Source organism: Falco rusticolus, chromosome 22, assembly GCF_015220075.1.
Source record: "Falco rusticolus isolate bFalRus1 chromosome 22, bFalRus1.pri, whole genome shotgun sequence".
Taxonomy (NCBI): Eukaryota; Metazoa; Chordata; class Aves; order Falconiformes; family Falconidae; genus Falco; species Falco rusticolus.
Genome location: NC_051208.1, coordinates 130,500 through 154,360, shown reverse-complemented (window position 1 = coordinate 154,360; position 23,861 = coordinate 130,500). Strand labels below are relative to the sequence as shown.

General features: G+C 52.6%; 3 protein-coding genes, 1 long non-coding RNA gene and 3 other non-coding genes across 7 annotated transcripts; 3 read left to right on the top strand and 4 right to left on the bottom strand.

Moving 5' to 3' along the window:
- Window positions 1-236: 236 nt before the first annotated feature.
- On the bottom strand, window positions 237-318 carry TRNAL-AAG. Its single transcript has one exon. It is a non-coding gene; the product is annotated as a tRNA-Leu (tRNA).
- Window positions 319-1,273: 955 nt separating this feature from the next.
- On the top strand, window positions 1,274-1,346 carry TRNAT-UGU. Its single transcript has one exon. It is a non-coding gene; the product is annotated as a tRNA-Thr (tRNA).
- Window positions 1,347-2,406: 1,060 nt separating this feature from the next.
- TRNAN-GUU lies at window positions 2,407-2,480 on the top strand. Its single transcript has one exon. It is a non-coding gene; the product is annotated as a tRNA-Asn (tRNA).
- A 1,674-nt stretch (window positions 2,481-4,154) lies between these two features.
- Window positions 4,155-9,631, bottom strand: IL4I1 (interleukin 4 induced 1). The gene is made up of 7 exons (XM_037372087.1): window positions 9,619-9,631; window positions 8,940-9,154; window positions 7,873-7,985; window positions 6,937-7,138; window positions 6,542-6,610; window positions 5,628-5,761; window positions 4,155-5,413 (listed from the first exon to the last, which is right to left on the bottom strand). The coding sequence occupies exons 1-7, from the start codon at window positions 9,629-9,631 to the stop codon at window positions 4,576-4,578; spliced, it is 1,584 nt and encodes a 527-aa protein (XP_037227984.1). The 3' UTR covers window positions 4,155-4,575.
- A 2,813-nt stretch (window positions 9,632-12,444) lies between these two features.
- LOC119140570 lies at window positions 12,445-15,418 on the bottom strand. Its single transcript, XR_005101651.1, has 4 exons — window positions 15,303-15,418; window positions 13,697-13,795; window positions 12,711-12,777; window positions 12,445-12,633 (listed from the first exon to the last, which is right to left on the bottom strand). It is a non-coding gene; the product is annotated as an uncharacterized LOC119140570 (long non-coding RNA).
- Window positions 15,337-18,265, top strand: LOC119140542 (zinc finger protein CKR1-like). The gene is given in 4 exon segments (XM_037371993.1): window positions 15,337-15,432; window positions 15,753-15,906; window positions 16,386-17,173; window positions 17,175-18,265. Coding segments are annotated over 3 exon segments (1,467 nt in total). The 5' UTR covers window positions 15,337-15,432; window positions 15,753-15,818; the 3' UTR covers window positions 17,766-18,265.
- A 129-nt stretch (window positions 18,266-18,394) lies between these two features.
- LOC119140584 (zinc finger protein 436-like) lies at window positions 18,395-21,896 on the bottom strand. The gene is made up of 4 exons (XM_037372086.1): window positions 21,809-21,896; window positions 21,563-21,661; window positions 19,315-20,991; window positions 18,395-18,697 (listed from the first exon to the last, which is right to left on the bottom strand). Exons 1-4 carry the CDS (start codon window positions 21,894-21,896, stop codon window positions 18,429-18,431), a joined length of 2,133 nt encoding a protein of 710 aa, XP_037227983.1. The 3' UTR covers window positions 18,395-18,428.
- Between the last annotated feature and the right edge of the window lie 1,965 nt (window positions 21,897-23,861).

Sequence of the window (23,861 nt, the reverse complement as noted above, 5' to 3'; positions counted from 1 at the left end):
ACCGCAACAAACAAAATCACCTCCAATTTTATAACGAATACGCTGGTGTATGTGTTTTGGTTTGTTTTTTTTTTTTTTTTTTGCAAAGCTGATGGAGATGAAAGGGGCTAAATAGGAGTAAGGGGCACTAAGCGGATTTAAAACGCTCCTAGCCCGCCTGGGGAGGGGAGGAGGAGAGGGTGGGAGGAAGAAAAGGGGACGGGGAATAATGGGGTGAAAAGGAAGAAAAATCCTCCTGGCAGCGGTGGGATTCGAACCCACGCCCCCGAAGAGACTGGAGCCTTAATCCAGCGCCTTAGACCGCTCGGCCACGCTACCCTCTGGGCGGCGCTCCTCGCGCCTTGCTCTGCTGTCTGGCTTCCCCCTCATCTTCATTCCCATCCACATTCCCACCTCTTCCCCATCCCGTCCTCATTTTTAGCCCAATTTTCTTCCCATTCCCATCCTCATCCCACTCTTATCCCAGTCTCCATCCCATCCCACCCCAAACCCTCCTGCAAATAAATCAAGGAAAGCCGTCAGGGCTGTTTGGGGCTCAGAGGAGGTATTTGCCCAACTGGCTTTAAAGGAGCATCAGTGTGAGCTTCTGCTTTTGTCCTCCAGACTCCTTAGAACACTTAGTGTCTTCCCAAGGGAAGAACACACGGAACAGTCACCCCACGAGACGCAGAAGCTGAGCGGGAGCAGGGCAGAGACCCTGCAAAGAAGCGAGGGGAAAGGCCGAGATCCCCTCTGCTCCTAGGTGGACCCAGAAAGCCGAGAGCTGCCTGGCAAAAAGGGCCCCAGACCTCATCTCCTCTAAGCCAGGTCCTGCAGTCGGAGCATGGCTTCACACACCGCTTAAGTCCATCTATCATTAAATTGCTCCTCCCACTCCACCCACCTTTGGGGCCATATTTCTGCCCTGTCTTTGAAACTGAGCATCTTGCAAATTCACACCAGCCAGACCATTTTAATCACCTGTCTCTCGCCAGCTCATCTGCGAGAAGATAAAGCCTGTGTTTGATCTTTATCGGCAGGTCATATTTTTGTGCTGGAGTCAAGGATGAAGGTATGGCAGCGTATGATGTTTCTTTGCAAAACCTCCTTTTCCTCCACCGGCACTTCACAGTGGCCACCACAGAGATCCCTTCTGCAGGAAACAGAGGGCGAGGAATCATGACAAGGGGTGAATTTGCCCTTAAATACATCACTTTTAGGTACAACAGTTGCGTGCATCGCCGCTGGTGCGGGGCTTTTGGGGTGAAAAAGGAAAAAAGTAGCGCCTTGCCACGGCTCCATAGCTCAGGGGTTAGAGCACTGGTCTTGTAAACCAGGGGTCGTGAGTTCAAATCTCGCTGGGGCCTCCCTGGTGCGGCAGGGTTGGCTTTTTCCCTGTAGCCTGGGAAAATAAAGAGCGTTTCTCGGTGAAAAGCAGGATTTTACCAGCTCTGACACGAAGATGTTCTTCTGGGGAGTTAAGTGGTGGGGGAAAAGCAATGTAATGTGCTGGAGGGTTTCAAAACCTGGGCTGTATGCGGGGGAGCTGCAGCTCGGCAATGGTTTTATAGCTTCTGCTGCTGGTGGGTTTGGAGATTTCATATGACCCAGTGGAAAAGGGATTGCAGGAGCAGCCCACAAACATGACGCGACATGCAGCCTCATCCATTCTCCCACCAGCAAACCCTTCCTGGCTGCCAGTCCACCTCTGAACCACGTGAATAGCTGGAGATATGGATTGTGGAGGTGGCAGAACTGGCCTGAAATAAATTACTTCAGCATCACAAGGCCTTTGGTTTTCTTTTCAGCTGATTTTTAACTTGCAATCCCAAGCGCATCAGCAGCAGGGATCAGGACTTGACAGAGTTCCCCAAGAGCCTCATGCGAAGGATTTGGTTGGAAAGAGGAGGATTTGCTTTACTCTTTCCACCCAGGGTGCTTTTCCAGCTCTTCTCCAATCCGTCCTTCACCGAATAATAACTCAAGCATTGATGATACTGCTAATGTGCAAATGCAAAAAATGTCCAGGCTAAAAAAGATGCTGCATGTCCCGACAGGGCATTTTGAGGCAATACGTAAAACGCTCATTATTAGCTTTTTCTCACTGTTACTGTCCTCACCAAGGGCCAGCTCCGAGGCAAACCCTGCAGGGTTTCAACAGCAAGGGACACCCCCCCCATCCCCATCCCTTTGACCAGGCCGCTTTCCTCATCATCATCCTTGTCAACATCCCGAGGTCACTGCTTTGCACCGCTGAAATTAAGCTTAGCTTTGCGCCGGGATGATTTTTTTTTTTTTTTTTTTTTTTTTTTTTTTTTTTTTTACGGCTGTCGGGGTGTTAAAATCAGGTAAACCCGCTTTGTGTTGGAAAAAACGATGCTATCCGGCTTTTGCATCATTTTTCTGGATTTCCGACCTTTTCAGCGCGTCTCTGTGGCGCAATCGGTTAGCGCGTTCGGCTGTTAACCGAAAGGTTGGTGGTTCGAGCCCACCCAGGGACGCCAGGCGGTCATTTTTTGGTTCACCGCCTTCCCGGAAAAAGCGTTAGTGACACCTGCGGAGAGGGGAGATGCTGCTAATTAATGGGGGTTAATTGCCCCGAGCAGCCCTGCCCTGCCCATGGCCCAGGGGCTCTATTTAAGCTCAGTCCTGGGGACGCAGCCCTTCCGCAAGCTGCCTTGGAGGAGCATCTGTGCTTTGTTCAGGTGCTGAGGGATGGAGCTGTGGCTGGTGGGTGCTGCTGCTCTAGGGGGGGTCCCGGACCTTCAGCAGCCAGGCTAAAGCAAGTATTTGCTTTGCTAAAAATAATTGGTTTGTGGGAAGGGAGCTGGTGTTCTGCAAAGGCTGGGACCGACGTGCAGTTATAAAATGTGAAAACTGGAGTCAGAGGCAATGTGATAAACTGAGCAAGTAAAAGCCTTCAATTTTCTCTTTTTGCAATGCTTCAAGTTTTGCGTGATACTTTTCCCAGTGTAACTGATGCTGCACGTTGAGACTGGCTCTGTTCTAAGCTTAAGGTGATGTTTGTGGCCTTTTTGATCAGTTTTCTGCTGCGATGCAGCTCCTTGCTTGCCTTGATTTGAGGTTACATGTGTGATCTTTTATCATATCAAAAAGCAAGCTCGTGTCCCAGATCGCCACGCTGCTTACAGCGGTACAGCACGTGTGTTTGTGGCAATTCTTGAGTAGGTGAAGGAAACTTGATAATGATTAGCCATGAATTTTTACATTTCAAAACATCACTGTGGGTGGTTGGGCCTCCTTGAGTGATGTGAGCTCATTGCAAGGAGCCGCCTGGCCAAGCTCTTAACTTGCTTGGCTAAAATGCTAATGTTTATTGCTCTGTACTAATTTAATTATCACCTGTATTTAATTGTTTTAAGCTACTGCACATCTTTGTCTCAGCAATGCCTGGGGGAATTCTGTAATTAGGGCCAGTCCTTCCCTGGGCGTACTGGTCTCCACCAGTTCTGTCCCTGCTCCCTCTAGGAAGGGCTGAACCTGTGGTTCTTGGGCTGGAGAAAGCCGTGAGCCATTCTGCTTCAGCTACGTGGAGTCAGAGGCTGAGGGACAGGTTTGTGATTTATAGGGAGCGAAATGAATTATACATGACACAGCGAAGTGGCTGCAGCAAAGGTCTGGTGTGAGGTACTTAGCAGCTGGTCTTGTTTTTCCTTTTGCTTATTTATCAATATCTTTCCAATAATCTGAAAAAAAAAAAACCCAAACCCCACACCTGCAACACAGATTTCCAGGACCATGAAATTTAGGACAACAATTAGTGAGAGGAGAAACTTTGGCGTTTCTGTGCACAGGCTGTACTGCTTCTGGGTTTGCTTTGCATATTTGTGACGTTACATCTGTCCCTACAACCTGGTGTTGGCCATGCTTTGAGCTCAGCGAGATGGGTAGAAGAGACCGTGGAGGTCAGACACCAGGATTGCATCCTGACCTGTCCCTGTGGGGGTTAGGAGTGGTGGTGTTGGGCAAAGGAAAGGACAACTCGGAAGCAATGAGTTCTCCCAGATTCTGGAAGGGGAGGAAGATCCAGCAGATGGCTGATGAGCTTCTAAATGGCTGAAGTGAGGTGAGATGACTTGTATGGGATGACACTTCTGTTTAGGGGGAGATTGAGGCACCTCAGAGGCAAGGAACTGAGAAATATCCACCTTTATTCCATTTTAGTCATTTCCTGAAGTACTTTGTACATAAGTAAGTTATAAAACACTGCAGTGTGTCTGAGAAAGGGCAATATTAGAGTCATGAAAGCTACCTGGATATTACTTTTTTCTAGTATTCCCTCCTATCCTCATTAAGTGTTTAAAAGCTGTGTAGATGTGGCGCTTGGGGACACAGTTTAGCGGTGAACTTGGCAGCCCTGGATTAACGGTTGGACTTGATGATCTTAAAGGTCTTTTCCAAACGAGATGGTTCTATGAAGCTTCAATCATGTAGCTATTAGTCCAAGTCAGTGTTCTTTCAGTTTGGTTCTTCAACCCCCTTGGCTGCTGATGTCCTTCTGTTGGCTTTGCTTGGAGAGAAACAAACACCACTAAACGTGCCTTCAAGCCAGTGAGTTCAGCGCAGGAGTCCTGCTCAGAGATCTTCCTTCAGCAAGAAGCTCTCCGGCTGCTCCCACTGTCCCTCCTTGTTCAGCACGTGGGCTTCGCCACTGTCATGATGGATATTGCTTGCTGCCCTGACTGCCGCTTTCATGGCGGTGTCGATCCAGGCGTGAGGCTGAGCCGTGTGTTCTCCTGCAAAATGCACCCTGCCCTCGTGCTGGAAGAGATCCTGCGAGTAGTCTGTGAACTGGTAGGGGGTGAAGGCAGCGAACGCCCCCAGGGAGTGTTTGTCCAGCTGCCACTTCTGCACCACGTACTGGTCACAGGTGTACTGTAGGTAGTCCTTGCTCACGCGGTGGATATCTGACAGGTCTTGGAGGACGATGTCCAGGCACTTCTCATCTGTGAGGGGCAGGAAAACCTCGGAATCATCATTCCAGGTGTAGGAAGCCAGGATGACCCCCACCCCACTGGAGAAGTTGTGGCTGGGGTAGTAGATAAACCGGGAAGGGCGGTCAGTGATGGACTGTCCACCTCGGATGCCGTCCTTCTCCCAGAACTTCTCGGAGCAAGCCAAGATTATTTTGGAGGCGCTTCCATAGTGGATGGAGCGCAGGGCGTGGGTCTTCGCAGGAGAGAGTGGTGGCAGGAATTTGATGTGCCTGGTGGCTTTGGCGGAGGACGTGACTAGGACGTAATCTGCAGTTACTATGGATGGGACCAGAGTGTCTGGAGCACGGTAAAACACCTGAACTTTGTTTCCCTTGGTGATGACTTTCTCCACTGTGCAATTGAACTGGATGACATTGGGCAATGCTTTGTGGAAGGCTTTGGGCAGTTGGTCAAAGCCCCCTGTGATTTCATAAAAACTGAAAGGAAGAAGAAGCAGGAGATGAGGGAAGGACATTGGGGTTTAGGAGCTGTAAAACCTGACCTCTTCTAGAGAAGCTAACAGAGCTTGGTGGCCCTTTCAGTCTGAGTGATTCCCATTCAGACTTCCAGAAGCCACTGAAATTTCCTCTTCCGAGCGGATGGCTGTGGAACAGCACAGAATGGGGTTTGCCGTAAAAGCCATCGCCTTACCTGTCGTCAGAGAAGACTTCAAAATCCCACAGTGAGGCAAGGAAGGACAGATAAAATCCAGAGTCCTCATTCAACAAGTCACCGATCATCTGAACCGCTCCTTGGCTTAGATTTCCTACTTTAATCAAATACTCCTAGAAAAGCCAGGAAGAAGACATAGCCTGATGTCAGTGCACATACCCCCTTTATATCCCAAGCCAAAAGTCATGCCCTGCTGCCTTGTTCCTGTTCCAGATCTGCTTAAAGCCTGGACCAGAAGCTTCTTTATTTTTTTTTTTAACATAGCTCTGTATCTTCTTGTAGGACATCGGTGTCTCCTGTGGTTTAGCACAACAGAAGTTCTGGGGATGAATGAATATGGGATTTGTGGCTTGGTGTATCCACTCTGAGACAGCTGGATCAAATGAAAATGCAGCGGATTGCTCAGTAATTCCTCTCCAGTGCTTGATCACAGAAACACAGAATGGTTTGCGTTGGAAGGGACCTTAAAGACCATCTAGTTCCAACCTCCCTGCCATGAGCAGGGACACCTTCCACTAGACCAGGTTGCTCAAAGCCCCATCCAGCCTGGCCTTGGACACTGCCGGGGTTGGGACATCCACAACTTGATACTCCATCATGTCTGATTAAGAGACCCATGATGGAAGAACATGGAATTTGGATGGATTTGCAGAGCATATCCAACCACCCCTGTTTGTCATTTATTTCCAAATGATGGGACTGCTCCATTGGAGTCATGCCTTGCTCCTTTCTCAGCATTTTAAGTAGAAAGCAGCACTGATTAGGGAAAAGGCATGCAAAAGTGTCAACAGAGGAAGGGACTAGAGTGATTCAGATCCTTTCTCAAAGCAGGGATGGAAGGTTAATAATCAGTAGGGGGGCAGCATATTTACCCTCAGGCCCCAGCCCTTTACCTTGGTGGAGAAGGAGTCATGTTTATTCAGATACGTTTTGCAGTCTTCACTCTGGAACATCTTGAAGGCCTGGAGGGGAAACATTGATATAGTCATGAGAAAGTGCCTTTCCCAAAGTGTTGCCCCAAATTCTGTTAGGATTCATCTGGGATATTCAGTCTTGGGCTTTGGTAACCCCTGAGGCTGAGCTAAAGCTAGTGGATCCAACTGTTTGGACTTCAAGTTTTGGGACGCCATGCCTTGGTGTGGCATTTTCTGCTTCATCCAAGTCTTGGGGAACCTTCTCAACCCACCGCACAGGTGAGGGTGCACCAGAGCTCAGAGGAAGTAGTTTCAATGTCTCTCGGATGAGCAGCCTTGCTGGCGGGTAGCATCCCTTCCCCACGGGCACGTACCTTGTTCAGTGCTTCCCTGTAAAGCTGGCTGGCGCTCTTGCCTCTCTCCGATGGTTTCACTGTGTAGTTTAGGATGTCGGGTCTCCTGTTCACTTCCTTGGTTCTTACCAGAGTGCCATTCACAAAATACCAGGTGTTGTCATCTGTCTGGATGAATGGGTTCAGCTTCAAGCCAAATTGCCTAATGAATTCATGGACAAGCCTAGCGAAGAGGAGAGCACACTGGGGACAAGTGCTTGCAAACGACAGAACCCAAAAACCCTGCCACCAGAACATTAGAAGCATAAAAGGACACTTTCCCACTGAGTGTGTTGGTGTAGTCGTGTATTATTTTGACTTGTCAGTGGAGATTGTGGCTATTGAAGGCACTGCCATCTCTGGTTCTCGTTGTTTGAAGTTGTCCTGCCTGCTCCCCAGCTCAGTGCAGCATGAGGCTATGGAGAAAGGTGCGCTCTGGCTGATGTCCTCTCCAGCTACTGGTTGCACAAGGATGTAACCCCGAGGAAGAGCAACGCCGTGAGGAAGTGGGAGGGCAGGGGTTACCTACAGCCCTGACCCTTCTTGGCATGTGGTGCAGTTGGTGACTGAACCCTCTCACAGAACCCGGGTTGGACGCGCTCCCCATCAGAGCTGATGGGAATTCATCCCATCTTCTGATGTTGTGACTTCCAGAATGGAGGTCTGACCATGCACAGACATGACACTTGAAATGAGACGTCTTCCTTCATTCTCCCAACCCAAATGCGGGTGACTGTGCTTTCTGCCCCTTGAACGCAGTTGCTAAGCTCTGGAGGAGAGATGGGGCAGACATCTCCTTCCTCCTGCTGTGCTACGCCCATGTCCAAGTCTTCAGCCCCATCCCAAACCATAGCCTTGCTCCTCAAAACGGGCCGGTTCCTCACCTGCTCGTGGCTGTGAGGTGGGACAGTGCCTTACCTGTGCTTGCTTGGCAGGCGCATGGCTCCCAGCTCCACGTACCAGTCCTGTCCCTCTGGTCGATACGTCCTGATCCGCCCACCGACCTGATCGCTTCTTTCCAGAATGGTAACCTAAAAATCAGGATGGAGAGGAGATTACAGATGTTCAGGCAATGACTGTTGTAAGCAAACCACCTACAAAGCAAGTTCACAGGCACTGTGGTAGGCAGTGTTCGTAGCCTGTAGGGTGGGACGGGTCCCCTCCAGATGGCAAATGAACCATCTGTGGATCCAAACCTCTCTGTGTGGGCCAAGATGCCTCTACCTACATGTCAGTTTGCCAGTTCCTAACTTGTGTCATGTTTGGACACCGCCTTTCTGGTGAGAGGCTCCTAGTGGTGCTTCAGATATTTCTTGTGCTGGAAGGGTAAAAGAGGACTTTGAAAACAGCCAGAGGAAGGCACCAACCTGTCCCTCCATGCCTTTGAAACCTTCTTTTGAAAAATTCATGTATTTGAATTTTGCCTAGTACCCTGGGATGGTCAACACAGCTTTGAAACCCCTGGACTACCCGCTGCCTTCACAAGGCAGGATTTGAAGGGCTCACAAGTCTTGTGCTGGTTGATCTGCAGCAACGGCCACCGCTGGGCTGCAGGTTGCAGAAAGCTGGAGAATTGTAGAAGCTGAGGTTGGAGGTGCCTCTAGAAGGGGTCTAGTCCAACCTCCAACTTGAGCAGTGCTGCTTCCAATTGTCTCAGGGCAGCTGTAGCTCTGCCTGATCTCAAAGCCCCTCAAGGACAGAGAAGGAAGACTGCCTCTTCTTACCTTTGCTGCTTGCATTCATGTGGGGAGCATCTAAACGAGTTGCTGGCGTTCAGCTTCCCCTTACCCCTTCCTGCCCCTGCTTGTGGTTTTGAAAATTGAGCCTCAATCAGATGAAATTTCTGGAGCCTAATTGCTTTTCCTTCTTCCTCCCACCACTGTGGTCCACTTCCTTGCACTTCCTCCTCCCTCTCCAGGCTGGAAAATCCTTAGTGTAGGAAACCAAGACCCAATGGCACTCACGGCTCTCGTGCAACTACTTACCATGTGGCCAGCGTCTTTGAGCAATTTTGCTGCTGTAAGCCCACTTATTCCCGAACCGACGATGACCACTTTTGCTGAATGAGCTGCAGGTTCCAGCCCATCTTTGACAATCTGCAGCAATTCCTCGTAGTCTGTGTCATGAAGGCAATATTCAGGGAAACATTGAAACCTCTTTGCACTTAGGAGGCCAACTAGCAGGAGTATTTGGAAGAGGACTAGGAGAAGAGGAGAAGAAAATACTGCAGTGAAGGCACCTGGCAATCAGCATGCAAGTTCATTCCTGACAGCCCAGGAAGGAGGTGACAGCCAGGCTGTCTCCAAGTGTGTTGGTATCCAAATTCCAAAGAGGAATGTCTAGCAAACCTGTTTTCAAACCAGCTGGCATGGTTATGAAATCCATGGCATCAACAGGTCTCTCGCGACTGCAGCCAGATGTCACGTGGTGTCAGTGAATGTCACTTATTTTTTTTAAGGAGAAATCGAACCCATAGATGGTTGGTTCCCCGCCCCCCCCCCCCCCCCCCCATGTTCTGTTTCTGCAGCTGCTGTGACGAGCTCCCAAAATGAGCTTGGTGCACTTCGAATAAGCTCAGAATACTCCATAATGAAGAACGGTAATTAGCATCATTCATGTGCACAGAATTAAGGCAATCCTGTGGTCCCAACCGCCCTCCCATACCAGAGTACTTCATGGCGTTTCTGTGCAGTGGATAGACAGGTGGAGGGAGGGAGGACATAGAAAGATGAAGAGATTAGATAGGTGATGGGACTTCTGTTTGTTTAAAATGATTTAGTTTCTGAGATTCCCTGCAGGGAATAGAGATACCTATAGGGAACAGCAAGCAGACTGCAGCTCATTCAGAAAAAAAAGTTTCTCCCAGACCAGACACAACAACGTATTAATATTTTCACAGGAGAAGGAAGTTTGAACAGAAACCATCCCAGGATTTCTCTAGTTCTGGTTTCTGTTCTCCAAAACAACTACAGGGCAACTTTTCATTTTCTTTTCCTTCCTCCAAATACTGCCAGTTTCCTTCCAGGGAATTTTTTTTTTTAAAATAACGAGCTTTTGAAACCAAACCCTGAGTAATTCTTACTCCTGGGGAATCCCTGCTTTTGCTGGAACAGCACCAGACCTGCAGACAACCTGGGCTGAAGTGCACCTGCTGTGAATAAACTTCAGAGCTGTTATCCTGGAGGTGGCTTTCTGAGAGACCCAAGTCCATCTCCTGGAAGCAAGTCTTTCTACAGCCCGTACAGCTGATTCAGCTTCCTGAAGACACTGACTGCGGCAGCAAAAAAAAAGTTAGAAAGAATCTACTACAGCTTGCCTGTTAACAGCAGAGTGGCCTTCTGCAAAGCATGGTGGAAAGTGGTATCGTGTTGATAGAGTTGCATCAACCTTCCTGACTCGGTGCTGCTGCTGCCCTGCTCTTCCTTGAGAACTTGGGATGCCGCCTTGAGTTGTGTCTTTGGTGTGTGTGAGGTTCATAGTGGTGCAGAGGCAGCAGCCGGTCTCGCTGCCCTCATCTCACCCAGCACGGCAACCCTAAAGACCTACGGACCATGTGGAAGACAAAGGAGATCCTTTTTGGAGATCAGGCTTTCTGTGGGAGGAGAACAACTCTATTGGGACCAGCTCTTGGAAATGGCTGACGGATCTCCATCTTGCATCAGACCTGCTTGTGTTAAGGTAGATGTGGGGAAACCACAAACCTGATGCAAGGAGGTGTCTTCCAGGAAAGTCCCTGGAGATTCTGAGCTTGTGCCTGCGTTTCCATCTATCCCTGCACAACTAGGAATGTCCCACTCCCCAACTTGCAAGGGAGGTCACCTTCTCACTGCTCACAGTGCTGCAAAGTCTAGCTCCAGGTGGTCATGAAATACCCTAGCTGAAGAAAGGCAGGTTCATGGTTATGCTCTCGGAGGCAGCACAAAAGGCAGATGTTCCACCAGATTAAAAAAATAATACTAAAATAAATCTTCCCCCAGGCACTGAAGATGGAAGAAAACCAGAAAATACCCCAAAAAACAGCAAACCCAAACAGAGAGAGAGCTCGAGGTTCAGGGGAGAGTCACTCACCGATCCCAGTCATCCTTCCAGCGTAGGAAGACAAGTCCTTTGCCGAGATCTGCTTTCATTTTATACTTAGGCTTAACAAAACAAAGCAAACAAAAAAACACCGCCAACATAGCTGCGGGGGTGCAAAACAGTTCTGCCAATCAGTTCACCCCAGAAGAGAGCAAAGCGTGATTTGTCATAAGAAGGGGAACTGTTGATGAGCACGTAGTTAGTTCCTCTGTAGGGTTGGGTTTTTTCCCCTTTACTCGCTGTTGTTACCAGCTTTGGACATCACCCATCAATCCATGGCACATTTTAGGAAGTGCTATGGTTACTGGAACACAGCAAGGGCGGCCGCACCCTCTTCTGTGAAGGGCAGAGAACTTCCCAGCAGTGCAATTAGCAGTTTGGCTTTTTCCTTGTATTGCGCAGAGGCACCCAACGAAATCTAAACACTACAGGATTCATTCTGCATCCCAGGGAGACCTCTGAGCTAGCATCCGAAATATCCTTTCTGGCGATGAAAATGGGCATTTCCAGACAACAGTTCATCTATTGGACCCTCTTATGTTAATTGTTGTACAATTTTGGCTTGATCCTCTCTCCATGGGCATAGATGGGATCAAGAGCTCAGATGTCCTTTGCTGAAATGGCAAAAACTGGGTGAGTTGTACCAGCATTTTTCCAGAGTGGAGAACTTGGACCTAACCAAGCACTACAAACCAACCTGAGGAACCATCCCCTGGCTGGTTCACCCCACCGTTCCCACCATATGGACATTCCCAGCTCTCTGTAGGCACCTTGGCTGGCCTGCTCCTAAAAATAAACCCACCACAAACTACCCTTCTTCCCCTCCAAACTTTCTTCTCCCTTCTGTCCCTTGCCCTATGCAAAAGCCTGTCTTTTCCAGTTAATCAGACTACTTGCTGACTTGACTGAGGAAATGAAACTCAAACCTTAGTACTTCCCCGACTTCTGAACCCTGAGGGGTGATCTCGGCGCTGAGGCAGGTGCCAGCCTTGTAGCAGGGGCTTCTCCTGAAAAGTGTGGTGCTAGAGGTGGTTTTGCAAGCCTCTGTAGTGATTTGCTTTGCTTTTAGTACTATTTTCTTTCTAAAATAATCCTTTCTTTTTTTTTTTTTTTTTTTTTTTATCCCTGCAGTGCTTTCGGTTCTTGCGTTGGAGCAATGCAATGCAATTCGGTTCTTGCACTGGAACATTGACTTGTTTTCCTGGTGTCCCGGGAGCCCTTGGGTAAAACTAATCCTATTTTATTTGTTATGTGGATTAGTCACCTTATTGTTTTTGCCATGTGCTGTTCCATGTTTTATAATATTAATTCAACACGTTATAATTAACATGCAATTTGCTACTATGGTTTCACCCAATGGCATTAAACAAGTTCAAGTGGTATGCCGAAATGTACAGTTGACAATACAGATTATATAGTTAACACAGTAACAATTTAATAGCAAACAAGAACCTGGGAATAATTAACTATTAACAATTCATATAACAGCAAAGAAAGAAACCGCCAGAAAAGCCTAGATGAGGATGTGGTAACATCTTTTATACTTTTCCACCTCCGCCATAAGTTCTTGATGTGTGACAGCAGAAAAAACACACCCTCTGCCTAAACAACAACAGGAAGAAAGGTTTCGATCCCCTTTATAATGAACCACACAGGTCAGACGTTTAAACCCCACTCACCTTACGGGATGTTCAGAGGGGGAAATGCGCACTCAGAGCCTTCCTCCCTGGCAGGTGACGTGGCGGTCTGATGGTGAGAAAACTTTGCACTGAAAGCAAGGACCTGTCGTTTGGCCATAGCGCCATAAGAAATGGGTCAGGGACTTTCATCTGGACACTCAGCATCCATCTTTTATCACACGAATGATCCGTGTATGCCTTTGAACACGCACATGCGCAATTTTAAACCCCACAGAATGTATTGGAAAAATCTGGAAAGACCATGCATGCGAAATCCCTATAGTCTAGCCATGATGGTGGCAAAATAAATTTAGTCACGATAATGCAAAGGCTGAACGGCAAAACCGTGCAGAGTGTGTCAGCTCCTGCTCCCATCTTTTTCAAGAGATCAACATTTTCCTTTTGTCTATATAGCAGTCTCTCGCACTCTGCTTTGGTATCCCACGAGTTCCGCTATTCGGGACGAATTGTGAGATAGGTATTACCCAACCTTTTTAATTTAAAGCACTCACAGAAACACATACTGATGGTTACTGTAATCCAGCAAAGTCTTATGTAATGCGAAAAACAAACTTCCTCACTCGTGAGTCCAGCACAGTCCTGAATAATGTCGGGGCGGTAACTCCATCTGTTCCCTTAATGATAGGCTGTGCCTGGTCCTTGGTGTTTTTCTTCATGAGGTGACAAAGATGAACAGAAACGGGTAACAAGTCACATGCTAACTTATATTACTTCAATGTTCTGTTTGGTGCTGTCGAATAACGCTCAGAGAGCATGATGATTTTTAGAACGGGGGGGTTGAATAATGAGCTACGTACCATGAGTGATGAATGGTATACTACTTTTCTAGAAAATGATGTGCTTATATATAATTATCCAGAGTTGGGAGGCGTTCAAGGACCCTTATTGTCAACATGATGAATACACCAAGACCCTTAGTGTCAGCACCACGGATGTACTAGACACAAGGTCCTTGGATTCGTTACCTTTATAAGGGCCGTCTGGTCCCAAGTTTCTGTTGTGCACATAGCGTGGCCAAAACAAGGACTTTGGATCTTGCTCGTTAGTCTATCGAGGAACAGAGTCTGTGCAGAAACAAGCAGGTAAAAAAGGTTCACTGGAGGAAGGCTCCTGATCTTCATCCTGAAGACCCCCAGACAACCACTCCTCAAGGACATTGCACAGGAGCGAAATATGTAAATGAATTCCTGGAATGTTAATGAATATGTAGATGGTTTCTCGATGGAAACCATATAGGTGGGATACTCTCTTTGGCTGGTCACCTTCTGCAACAGGGATTCTTAACGCTCTGGTACACCCCATTGTGATCTTATCGATCAGTTTAGGAATTTCCTTAATGCTAACCATTATGTTGTATTTGTGGGTTTGGGGAATGTTTAGAAGGGTAACGCTTATGCGTGATGCTTTATATCATTCGGGAAGGCTGCTTAAGTAAAACAATTTACTTAGTTTGATAGAAAAGGGGGGATTGATAGGGAGAAATAGTGCAAAATAGGGACAATAAACATCGATTGTGATTGTATATGTCTGCTCAAGGAGTGCGGGTAGGGTGATTGGTCACGTAACCAAATAGTTTTAAGGAAATACCTGCTCAAGGAGTATAGGTGTGGTGGTTGGTCACATATCCATATAATCTTAAGGAAATACCTATCCTTCCCGTAACAAAGGGGCTACTTATAAAAAGTATGAGAAACATTCCAATGTTATCTAGAGCTCTCCTTCTAAAGAAAGCCCGATGATTGACGAGGACATGAATTAGCTGCAAACTTGCAAGACCACTGCTGTAATAAGTAGCTAAGGGTAATCTTGCGCTCAAACAAGTTAAGCCAGAGGAACAAACCCATTGTGGTGTTCTTGAGATCTCCCTGTTTAACAAGAAGAGACATGTCCACAATGTTACCTTGCTACACCAAGCACAGGAACGTCCTGTTTGACAAAAAGAAGTTTAACTGCTTAATATCTAAAAGAATAGATTGTATAAGCTGATTCTGTAACCCACATTTTATCTAAACTACCTCGAGCAAGAAACCACGATAACTAAAGAAGCTGAGGGGCATACGGAAGATGTCAGAAGCGACCTCGGTGACGATAAAAAGAGCTGCTCGGCTCGCTGGAATTGGCGAGCCCTCGGTGGAGCTGCGACTCCCCGGCCGCCCAGCGCTGCTTTTGCTTTCCTACCTTAATAAATTTTTTAGTAAATCCATTTCGGACTTGGTTTATTTAAATTCAACTATAACAGCCACATTCCAGGAAAAGGACTGATAAGCTAATTAACTTACGGAGCGAGGGTATGCGGGTTGGGGTAACGAGCATGCATAGGCGTCAGCTGAACATTCGTTTGTTTTATTGTATAAATACGGGACGGTTCGCCACCCCGGGCACGCACGCTGGCGGAGGAGCGATCCCCCCTGCATCCACGCGCAATAAACATCCCTACTTTGTAACTTTCGAGTTACGGAGTTTAATTCCGCAGGGCCGCGAGGGGGTCCTGCGTGCGCCCCACGCGTGCTGGGGAGCCCGAGGGTCGGGGGGAGCCGGAGGGAGGGTCGGGGGGAGCCGGGGCTGCGGTACCTCTAGAGGGCTCCGGGTGAACTTCGTGGCGCGGAGCCGGTCCCCGGCTGCTGCTTGGCGCCTCCTCCCCCCGGATACCGGCCGGGGCTTCCGGAGCATCGCCGGGCCCGGCGCCGCCCCCATTGTGCCGGTGCGGGAGCGCGGCGGGGGGCGAGGTGCGGGTCGCCATCCCCCCCTCTGGCAGCCTTCGCCTGGGAAGGGGGAGGGGGCGGATTTCAGACGTTTACCGAGCCAGCGCCGGGCTCGGCAGGGAAAACCCTTGAGCAGGGCCGTGCTCCCGCTCTGCAGCGGGTCCTCGGCTGCGCCGGGGCTGGAACGCGCAGGGGCCGGCCCTTGGGGATGTTCCCCACCACGTTTCTCGAGGCACCCCCAGAAAAAAGCATCAAAACCCGCAGGAGAAGCACCACGTAAGGGCCTTCCTCCATTGAAAGGGATTTCTCTTCCCCGCAGGAGGTTTTGAGGAGCCCTGAGTGAGGAACAGAGGGAGAGCCCCGGCTGCCCGCGCCTCTCCCCGCTATGGAGCCGTGGGTGATGCTGGACCCGCGGCAGAAGGCCCTGTACCAGGACGTGATGCACGAGAGCTACGAAACGCTGATGTCCCTCGGTAAGCAAACACAAAATACCCTCTTTCTTTCTTTCTTCCTGTGAACATCCCCCTCCTTTTTTCCCTGCTCTTCCTTCTCCCCCCCCCCTCCCCCTGCCAAGTCTCCGACAGGGAAGCGAAGAGCTTGGAGCTTGCAAGCAGGATGGGAAGAGGGGAGGAGGAATCCAGGCAGGTTTCAAGGGGGATTTCTCCAAACCCCAGCCATCTCCTTAGGTTTTTTTCTGCAGAAAAATGTTATTGATCTCTCCACTTTTGGTTTCTTTAATAGGAAGTACGGGTAATGGTGTGTGCTTAGCATCTCCACGTTCCCAGTTCAAACTGGGATCAGGTCTCCCATCACATCTCTCTTCCTCCTCCTCTCCGAGAGACCCAAGTTTTTTAGGGGAATCCTGTTCCTGCTCCATCCATTTAAAAGCCACTCCCTGCTCCGGTCAAGGCCACGCTCTCCCCTTTTTCTCCTTTTCCCATTTCCCCAGCAGCACAGGGGCTGGTGTGTGAAAAAGCAGCAGAGGAAGGAGCAGCGGAGGAGAGCTGTGAGGAGCTCAGAGCGTGTTCATCCCGCAGCCCGGAAAGGGAGAAGACCCTTGGCTCGAACAGGCGGAAGACGAAGCGCCCGGATAAAGCCATGCCGCACAGTGCTGCCAGGATGCCCAAAGCCGCGGTGGTCCCCAAACTGGACTGCGCCAAACCTCTACACAGGGGGGCCGGCAAGGGAACGGCACGGGAACGGCCGTTCAGCTGCGCTGACTGCGGCAAGAGCTTCCCGTGGGCATCACATTTGGAGCGGCACCGGCGGGTGCACACCGGCGAGCGGCCTTTCAGCTGCCCGGAGTGCGGCGAGACCTACAGCCAGAGCTCCCACCTCCTCCAGCATCGCCGTACCCACGCCAGCGACCGGCCACACAAGTGCAGTGACTGCGGCAAGCGCTTCGCTGGTGCCGCTGAGCTGGCAGCACACGGCCAGGGCCATGCCACCGAGAAACCCCACAAGTGCGGCGACTGCGGCAAGGGCTTCGTTTGGGCGTCCCACCTTGCCCGGCATCGGCGGGTGCACACTGGCGAGAAGCCCTACCGCTGCGCCGAGTGCGGCGAAGCTTTCAGCCAAGGCTCGCACCTCGCCAAGCACCACCGCAGCCACACCGGCGAGCGGCCCCACCGCTGCCCGGCTTGTGGCAAGACCTTCTGCCAGAGCTCTGACCTGGCCCGTCACCGCCGCACGCATCTCGGCAAGAAAGCCCTGCGCTGCGGTGACTGCGGCAAGCTTTTCACGAGCTGGGCCAGCGCTGGCGCGGCAATCAGCGGTGTCACCGCGAGAGCATGCCCACCGTTGCGCTGACTGTGGGAAGGGCTTCGTTTGGGCATCCCACCTGGAGCGGCACCGGCGGGTGCATACGGGTGAACGCCCCTTTCCCTGCGGCAGCTGCGGTGAGCGCTTCGCCCAAAAAGCTCACCTCCTCCAGCACCGCAAAACCCACTCCCCTGACCGGCCCTATAAATGCGGTGACTGCGGCAAGCGTTTCGGCGAGGCTTCCCCCTTCCTCGCCCATCAGCGGGGCCATGCTGCCCTGAAAAGCTACACTTGCAGCGAGTGCGGCAAGGGCTTCGCCTGGGCGTCCCACCTCGAGCGGCACCACCGCGTCCACACCGGCGAGAAGCCCTTTGAGTGCCCCGAGTGCGGCGAAGCCTTCAGCCAGAGCTCCCACCTCACCAAACACCGCCGGAGCCACCTCCCCAAGGCCACTTTCCCCCTCGCCCCACAACTGCTGCCCCTCTCCAGGACCCAGCTGGTGGGGGAGAAGCCCCACGGCACCACGGGGCTGGTGAAGCCCCCCGTACCCTGCAGCGGCGAGGAGCCCTGAAGGACCAAGACACCCCCCCCCCCGCCATTGGTGCAATGGATGGGGAGGGAGGACCGTGCCCAAGGGAAGACTTGGCCTGGGGACAAATCGAAGGACACCGAGTGACATTTCAGGGGTGGAGGGTGGCACCGCGGGTGGGTGATGGAGCTGCTCCAGCAAGGCAGCAGGGTGGGATTTGTCCTTCCCGGTGTCTCCCAGCAGCGACGGGTGAATGGTGCCTGCGCCCTGCTGCGATGCGGACCCTGGAAAACGACTGTCTTGGCGGAGAGGGAGCTTCTTCCCAAGGGAAACGGCGCACTTCTCCACGGGGAGGGGACGGGGGTAACCTGGGGCTGGCTCTTACGCCGAAATACAGCGTCCTTTGCGCCTGCTCCTCCCTGCCAGCAGGCTGGAGAAGGGGATACACACCGATGGAGAGGGCAAGCCGCCGAGGGCACGGTGGGCTAGGCGCTGGGAGGTGCCAGCGTGGGCAAGGAATAAAGAGGGAGCCGTACCCCACAGCTGCCTGTGTCCGGCTCTCCTTGCGCGCTGACCCTAGGCCTCATCGCTTCTCCCTGCTGCCGGCGGGAAACACCACGAGCATCTTCCCCCTCTCCAAAGACAAAACCAGGCCGAGACATGTGAAGGGGTTTTTCTTTTTTGCTGAACTGCCTTCTACTTTTATTACCTGCTAACGCGAGCCGAGGGAACCCAGCCTCTCCACCCCTGCCGAATTCCCGGCTTGACACATCCCAAACTGCCCTTAGTGCAACTCGAGCAGCATTTCGGGGGTCCCAGCGAGGAAGCAGCCGAGCTGGTGACGGATGCAGGTCCCCGTAGCTCTTCTCTGAGCTGTTTGCCCCCCAAAAGTCCCCCACGGAAGGGGGTTCCCTGGATGATTTTACCAACGGGTCCACTCCCGTACACCCAAGCTGTGTCGCTTTCCCGCTCCCCTGCAAGAGTGGGGCAGAAGATAAGGACGGTTACAGGGAGAAGTGTCATCTCCCCATCACCCTCCATTATCACCCAGCCCTCCCCAAACCCACCCCGGTCTCCCCTGTCCCGCTCGCCCCCCAAAGCCCCTACGCTGGTCGCTACTCCTGGCACGTCCTGCTCACCCTCCCCGTCGCCCCCCCCCCCCACCACCACTTGACACCCCTTTTCCCATCCTGACCCCCACCCCAGGGACCCACCAGCTACTGCAACCGCCCTTTCCTACCCTGTGCTGGAGGCAGGGGGCACGGGCCAGCCCCCCACCCTGGCTGCGGGCTGTCCCCAAAGGCAGAGGGTGGCTCTGAGCACCCCCTGGTCCCCACGGCCCCATCTCAGGAGCTGGGGGGAGGCAGGGAAGCCCAGGGCTCCTGGGGGGCAGAGGCATCGCTTTGCAGGCTGTCCCCCTCCCCAGGCCTCCATGCCACGGTGGGGGGCAGGACAGCCTTGGCAGCCCAGCCCCTGGGGGCTGCAGAGGAGGAGGAAGAGGAGGAGGAAGGCACGGGGTGCTGCTGGAAAACAGAGCTGGGCTCTTCGGGCCAGAGCTCAGGGGGGGTAGGGGTGCCCCCTCGCCTCTCACCCTCCCACCACGCCGGCGGCAGCAAGGAGAGGGGCCTGTGGCCCCCGGCGCTGGTGCTGTGCAGTCGCTGGTGAGCTGCCAGGGCCGTGCCGAGGCCGAAGGCTTTGCCACACTCGGGACAGATGTGCCGCTTCTCTGGGCCGCCCTGCGTGTGGGCACGCTGGTGCCGGTTGCGGTGGGAGCTGCGACCGAAGCATTTACCGCAGTGGGCGCAGGAGAAGGGTTTCTCACCGGTGTGGGTGAGCCGGTGCCGGTCATAGTGGGAGCTCCAGGCAAAGCCTTTGCCACAGACGCCACACTGGTAGGGTTTCTCCCCGCGGTGAAGCCGCCGGTGCCGCTCCAAGCTGGCCGGCGTGCTGAAACCCTTGCCACACTCAGGGCAGGCGTGGGGTCGGCCCGGCTGGGCGGCGTGGGTACGGCGATGAGCCAGCAAGGTGGAGCTGACGGCGAAGCTCTTCCCGCACTCGCCGCAGCGGTAGGGCCGCTCCCCAGTGTGCACCCGGCGGTGCCGTTCCAGGTGGGAGCTGACGGCGAACGCCCGCCCGCACTCCCCGCAGCGGAAGGGCTTCTCCCCGGTGTGGATGCGGCGATGGCGCTCCAGGTGTGAGACCCAGCCAAAACTCTTCCCGCACGCCCCACACGGGTAGGGTTTGCCCCCTCCTCCAGTGACGGCTTCCTCAGCGGTTGCCAGCACGGCGTTAGTGGAGTCACCAGCTTGCTGCTGCCGGGCGTGGGTGCGCTGGTGCTTGGCCAGGGCTGAGCCCCAGCGGAAGCAGCGCTGGCAGTGCGGGCAGGGGTACGGCCGCTCGCCAGTGTGGACACGCTGGTGTTTGAGGAGGCTGGAGCTCTGACCGAAGCATTTGCCGCACTGCTCACAGCGGTAGGGCCGTGGGGGGCTGCTGGTGGCTTTGGCACCGGACGGTGGTGTCTGGGTGCCCTTGTGCTTGAAGCGCTGCGGGTCGGTCTGGTGGTTGAGGCGCTTGCCACAGTCGGCACATTTCTTGGGGGGGGGGGGGGGCTCTTCCACTGCTTCCCCATCCTCCTCATCCTCCGAGGTAGCAGCGGCAGCGTGGGTGCGCATGTGGCGGTCGAGGTGGGAGCTCCAGGCGAAGGCTCGGCCGCATTCAGCGCACTGGAAGGGCTTCTCACCGGTGTGGATGCGCCGATGCCGCTCAAGGTGGGAGCTCCAGGCGAAGGCTTTCCCACACACACCACATTCGTAGGGTTTCCCACCCAGGTGGCTCTTCTGGTGCCGGTCGAGGGCTCCTGGATTGGCAAAGCTGCGGCCGCACTGGGGGCAACGGTTGGGTTTCTCCCCGCCGGGCGCGTGGGTACGCTGATGGGTGAGCAGGGAGGAGCTGACGCTGAAGCGGCGCCCGCAGTCCGGGCAGGCGTAAGGCCGCTCCCCTGTATGGACCCGCTGGTGGATGGTGAGGTCCGAGCGCTGGATGAAGCACTTGCCGCAGTCAGGACACTCGTGTGGGCGGTCACCGGTGTGGATCTTCTGGTGCTTCACCAGGGCTGACTTGTGGCTGAAGCTCTTCCCACACTCGCCACACGTGTTGCTGGGCTGGCTCTCGCCCAGGCGCGTGCCCGTCTCTCCCGGTCCCCTGCTTTTGCCTGCCCTTTGCCCCAGTCTTGGCGAGGCTTGAAGGATGCTCCTCACCTGCAGGTTTCACCACTTCAGGCTCTTTCTCGGCAGCTTCTTCTTGAGGGGGTTCCTGCTCCACTCCTGCTCCATCCTCTGTGGGGCACAAAGACAGACAGACACAACCCGGGCAGGAGACATCATCTCTCCCGGGGCTGGGAAGGTGGTGGGAAAAGGAGAGCAAGGAGGGATTCCTTGTCCTTTTTTATTTCACACACTCTTCCAGGTAAGCACCTCTAGCTGAGGCATCTCCAATCCCCCTCTCTCCTCTCTGCCACCCACACGAACATGGCAATTAATCCACCACCACCTCCACTGTACCTCTGTGGACCACTCCAGAAATGCAGCTGTCTAGGCAGGGGGTCCCAGCATTTCCATTTGGCCAAGACATCCCTCCGGCATTGATGCGTCTCCTCCCCAGCATCTTTCTTCCATGCCACAGCCAAACCAGGGCTTGCAGCCTGGGGTACAGCGGCGGCCATTACGGTGGGATTTTGCCCACTTTGGGGAGAGGTTGGTGGTGGAGGAAACCCTCCACACTTCCAGGAGCCGAACCCAGGGTCTTTCCCCGCTGTGGTCGAAGCGCAATCGGAGGCTCACCTGCGGTTGGTGTGTCCCTGGGCACATGGAGATCCAGGGCTGTAGGTTCATCCCTGTGGTCCAAGCGGGACAGCAGATCGGGTTTGGAAACAGGGAATTCTGGAAAAAGAGAGGGGGAATGAGCAGCATGGGTCAGGCGGGTCTGCCCTCCCCAGCAGCCCCTCAACCCCAGCACCCCTTGAACGAAGACGGGAGGATCCAGCTTGCTGGATCCTCTGTCCACTCCAAATGTTCTGGGTTACTCACCCAGTGCCATCAGCGTCTCATAGCTCTCCTGCATCACATCTCGATACAGTGCTCTCTGCCGTGGGTCCAGCAGCACGTACGGCTCCATGGCTGGTGCCACCAGACCCCCTGAAAGACGGAGAGCCCAGCATGCCACCGTCACCAGCCACCACCCTATGGATTTGCACCCCTCAGTTGGACTCTTCATGCAGAATCCTCTATTTTATTAACCTGTGGATTCTCTAATAATCTAATAGTTTATTATTCTTTACTAAGCTAACAGAAAGGCTAAGCTGTATCACAAAACGGGGATAAGGCATGGGGACAGGTGGCTAATAAAAACATCCATCCTTTACCCCACGTATTTTCCCAAATCCTGCAGGAACTTTACACCCTCCGCTTCTATCCAATCTAGCTGAACAATTATATTTTCTTCCAAAAGTTAATGGGGAGGAGGAAGTGCAATTCCTTAAAAAAAAAAAAAAAAAAAAAAAAAAAGAGAGATAAACCCCAGCCTATGAAGAACGTATTTCTGTAACCTGCAGGTGACACTCTGCTCAGAGATCCTTAGCCGAAAATTAATTTTCACCCCGAGTTTACCTAACAGCTAATTCCTACTGCACCAAACCCTGGGTGCTTGTCCACAGGACCCTTCACCTTCCCAGAGACTCCCGTCCCAAATTTTCCAGACCATTCACCAAAAAACCCCCGACCCTATAGCAATCTCATCTCCTTCTCAAAGGGGACAAATCACTCAGTTACTTCTCCATGTGAATCTCCAGCGCTCAGAGCCTGTGCCTGGGGAAAAACACGAGTTTTCCCAGCTTTAGGAAGAGAGTTTGGTGCTCTCCTTTGCAAAAATCATTTAAAAGCAAATTATCACTTCCCCAACCCTTTCCTCACCCTCTTCTGGGAGCAGCAGGCGTATTAGGATCTCAGGGCATGGGCTGAATTTTATGTTTGTGGTTTTTTTTCTAGCACCAGAAGTGTTACAGCTGCAGAGGATGGGGGAGGTGGGTTGGGAAAAGGTGGATTTGCAGAAGGTTGGCACCAACTTACCGATGCCAGGAATAAATGGGCGATTTCAAGCATGGACCGCAGATCCCTCCTGCAGTTTGGGGTTTTTTTCTGGTTTGTTTTTTTTTTTTTTTTTTTTTCTTTCTCTGTTAAACCCCCAGCAGCATCTCAGCCTGCTTCATTTATTCTCCGGTAGTTTACCATCCTGCTGAAAAAAATAAAAATAAAGGGGTCAATACTGCACGCCCCTGGGAGCCGCCTCCGCTCCTGGCCCCCCCGGCAGCCCCGTCCGAAGCTGGAACCCACCCGCCCGGGTGAAGCCAGGGGGAAGGGGCTGGGGGGGGGGTGGGGGTGTCGTTGTTTTTTATTACTAAGGGACGGGAGGGGAGAGGAAGGGAAGGATGGAGGAGGAAAGGAAAGAGATGGGGGGGGAGAAGGAGCCATTTTCTGCTCCCTGTCCGCATCCAAAGACCGAACCTCCCCGTTACCTGCAGTCTCCGGCTTGGGAGGTGCTGTCGGCAAAGCCCGGAGATGCCCACCCTCCCCCACCCACCCCAAAAAAAAAAAAAAAAAAAAGCCCTTTTTCCACCCAAGAAATGGGGCAGGCAGCGAGGGGCTGCGCGTGTGTGTGCGGGGGATGCGAGGGCCACGGGAGCAGGTCAGCAGGGAAGCTCGGTCCTTTTGATATCCCGAGCTATAAGAGTTAAAAAAAAAAAAATAAAGGAGGGGGGGAGGGAGGGAGGAAGGAAGGAAGGAAGGAAGGCATGAAAAAAAAAAAAAAAGTTGGGGGGTGGGGGGGTGAGCCAGAAAAAGAGCTCAAAGAGCTCCGCACAATTGCCAGGGCCCTCTGGCGGCAGTAGCGGCGGGTGGAAATTAAAAAAAAAAAACCAAAAAAAAACCCCCAAACAACCAAAAAAACCCACACAACAAACGACCATGCAAAGTGAAAAATGCTTACTGGTTTCCTGGAGAGTTTCGGTTTTGTTGCTGGCTTTTTTTTTCCCTCAAAATGTGGGAAAAAAGGGCCGTTTTGGGGTTCGCCTGCCCTGCTGCGGGG

Excerpts from the sequence above, each read along its gene's own strand:
- LOC119140584 (XM_037372086.1), bottom strand. The coding sequence starts at position 21,896 with ATGGAGCCGTACGTGCTGCTGGACCCACGGCAGAGAGCACTGTATCGA. Across the intron at positions 21,662-21,808 it reads TGAGACGCTGATGGCACTGG|AATTCCCTGTTTCCAAACCC; the intron begins GTGAGTAACCCA and ends CTCTTTTTCCAG. Across the intron at positions 20,992-21,562 it reads CAGGGACACACCAACCGCAG|GAAACCTGCAGGTGAGGAGC; the intron begins GTGAGCCTCCGA and ends GCCTGAAGTGGT.
- IL4I1 (XM_037372087.1), bottom strand. Across the intron at positions 7,986-8,939 it reads TCAAAGACGCTGGCCACATG|GTTACCATTCTGGAAAGAAG; the intron begins GTAAGTAGTTGC and ends CCTGATTTTTAG. Across the intron at positions 7,139-7,872 it reads CGCCTGCCAAGCAAGCACAG|GCTTGTCCATGAATTCATTA; the intron begins GTAAGGCACTGT and ends CCTCTTCGCTAG.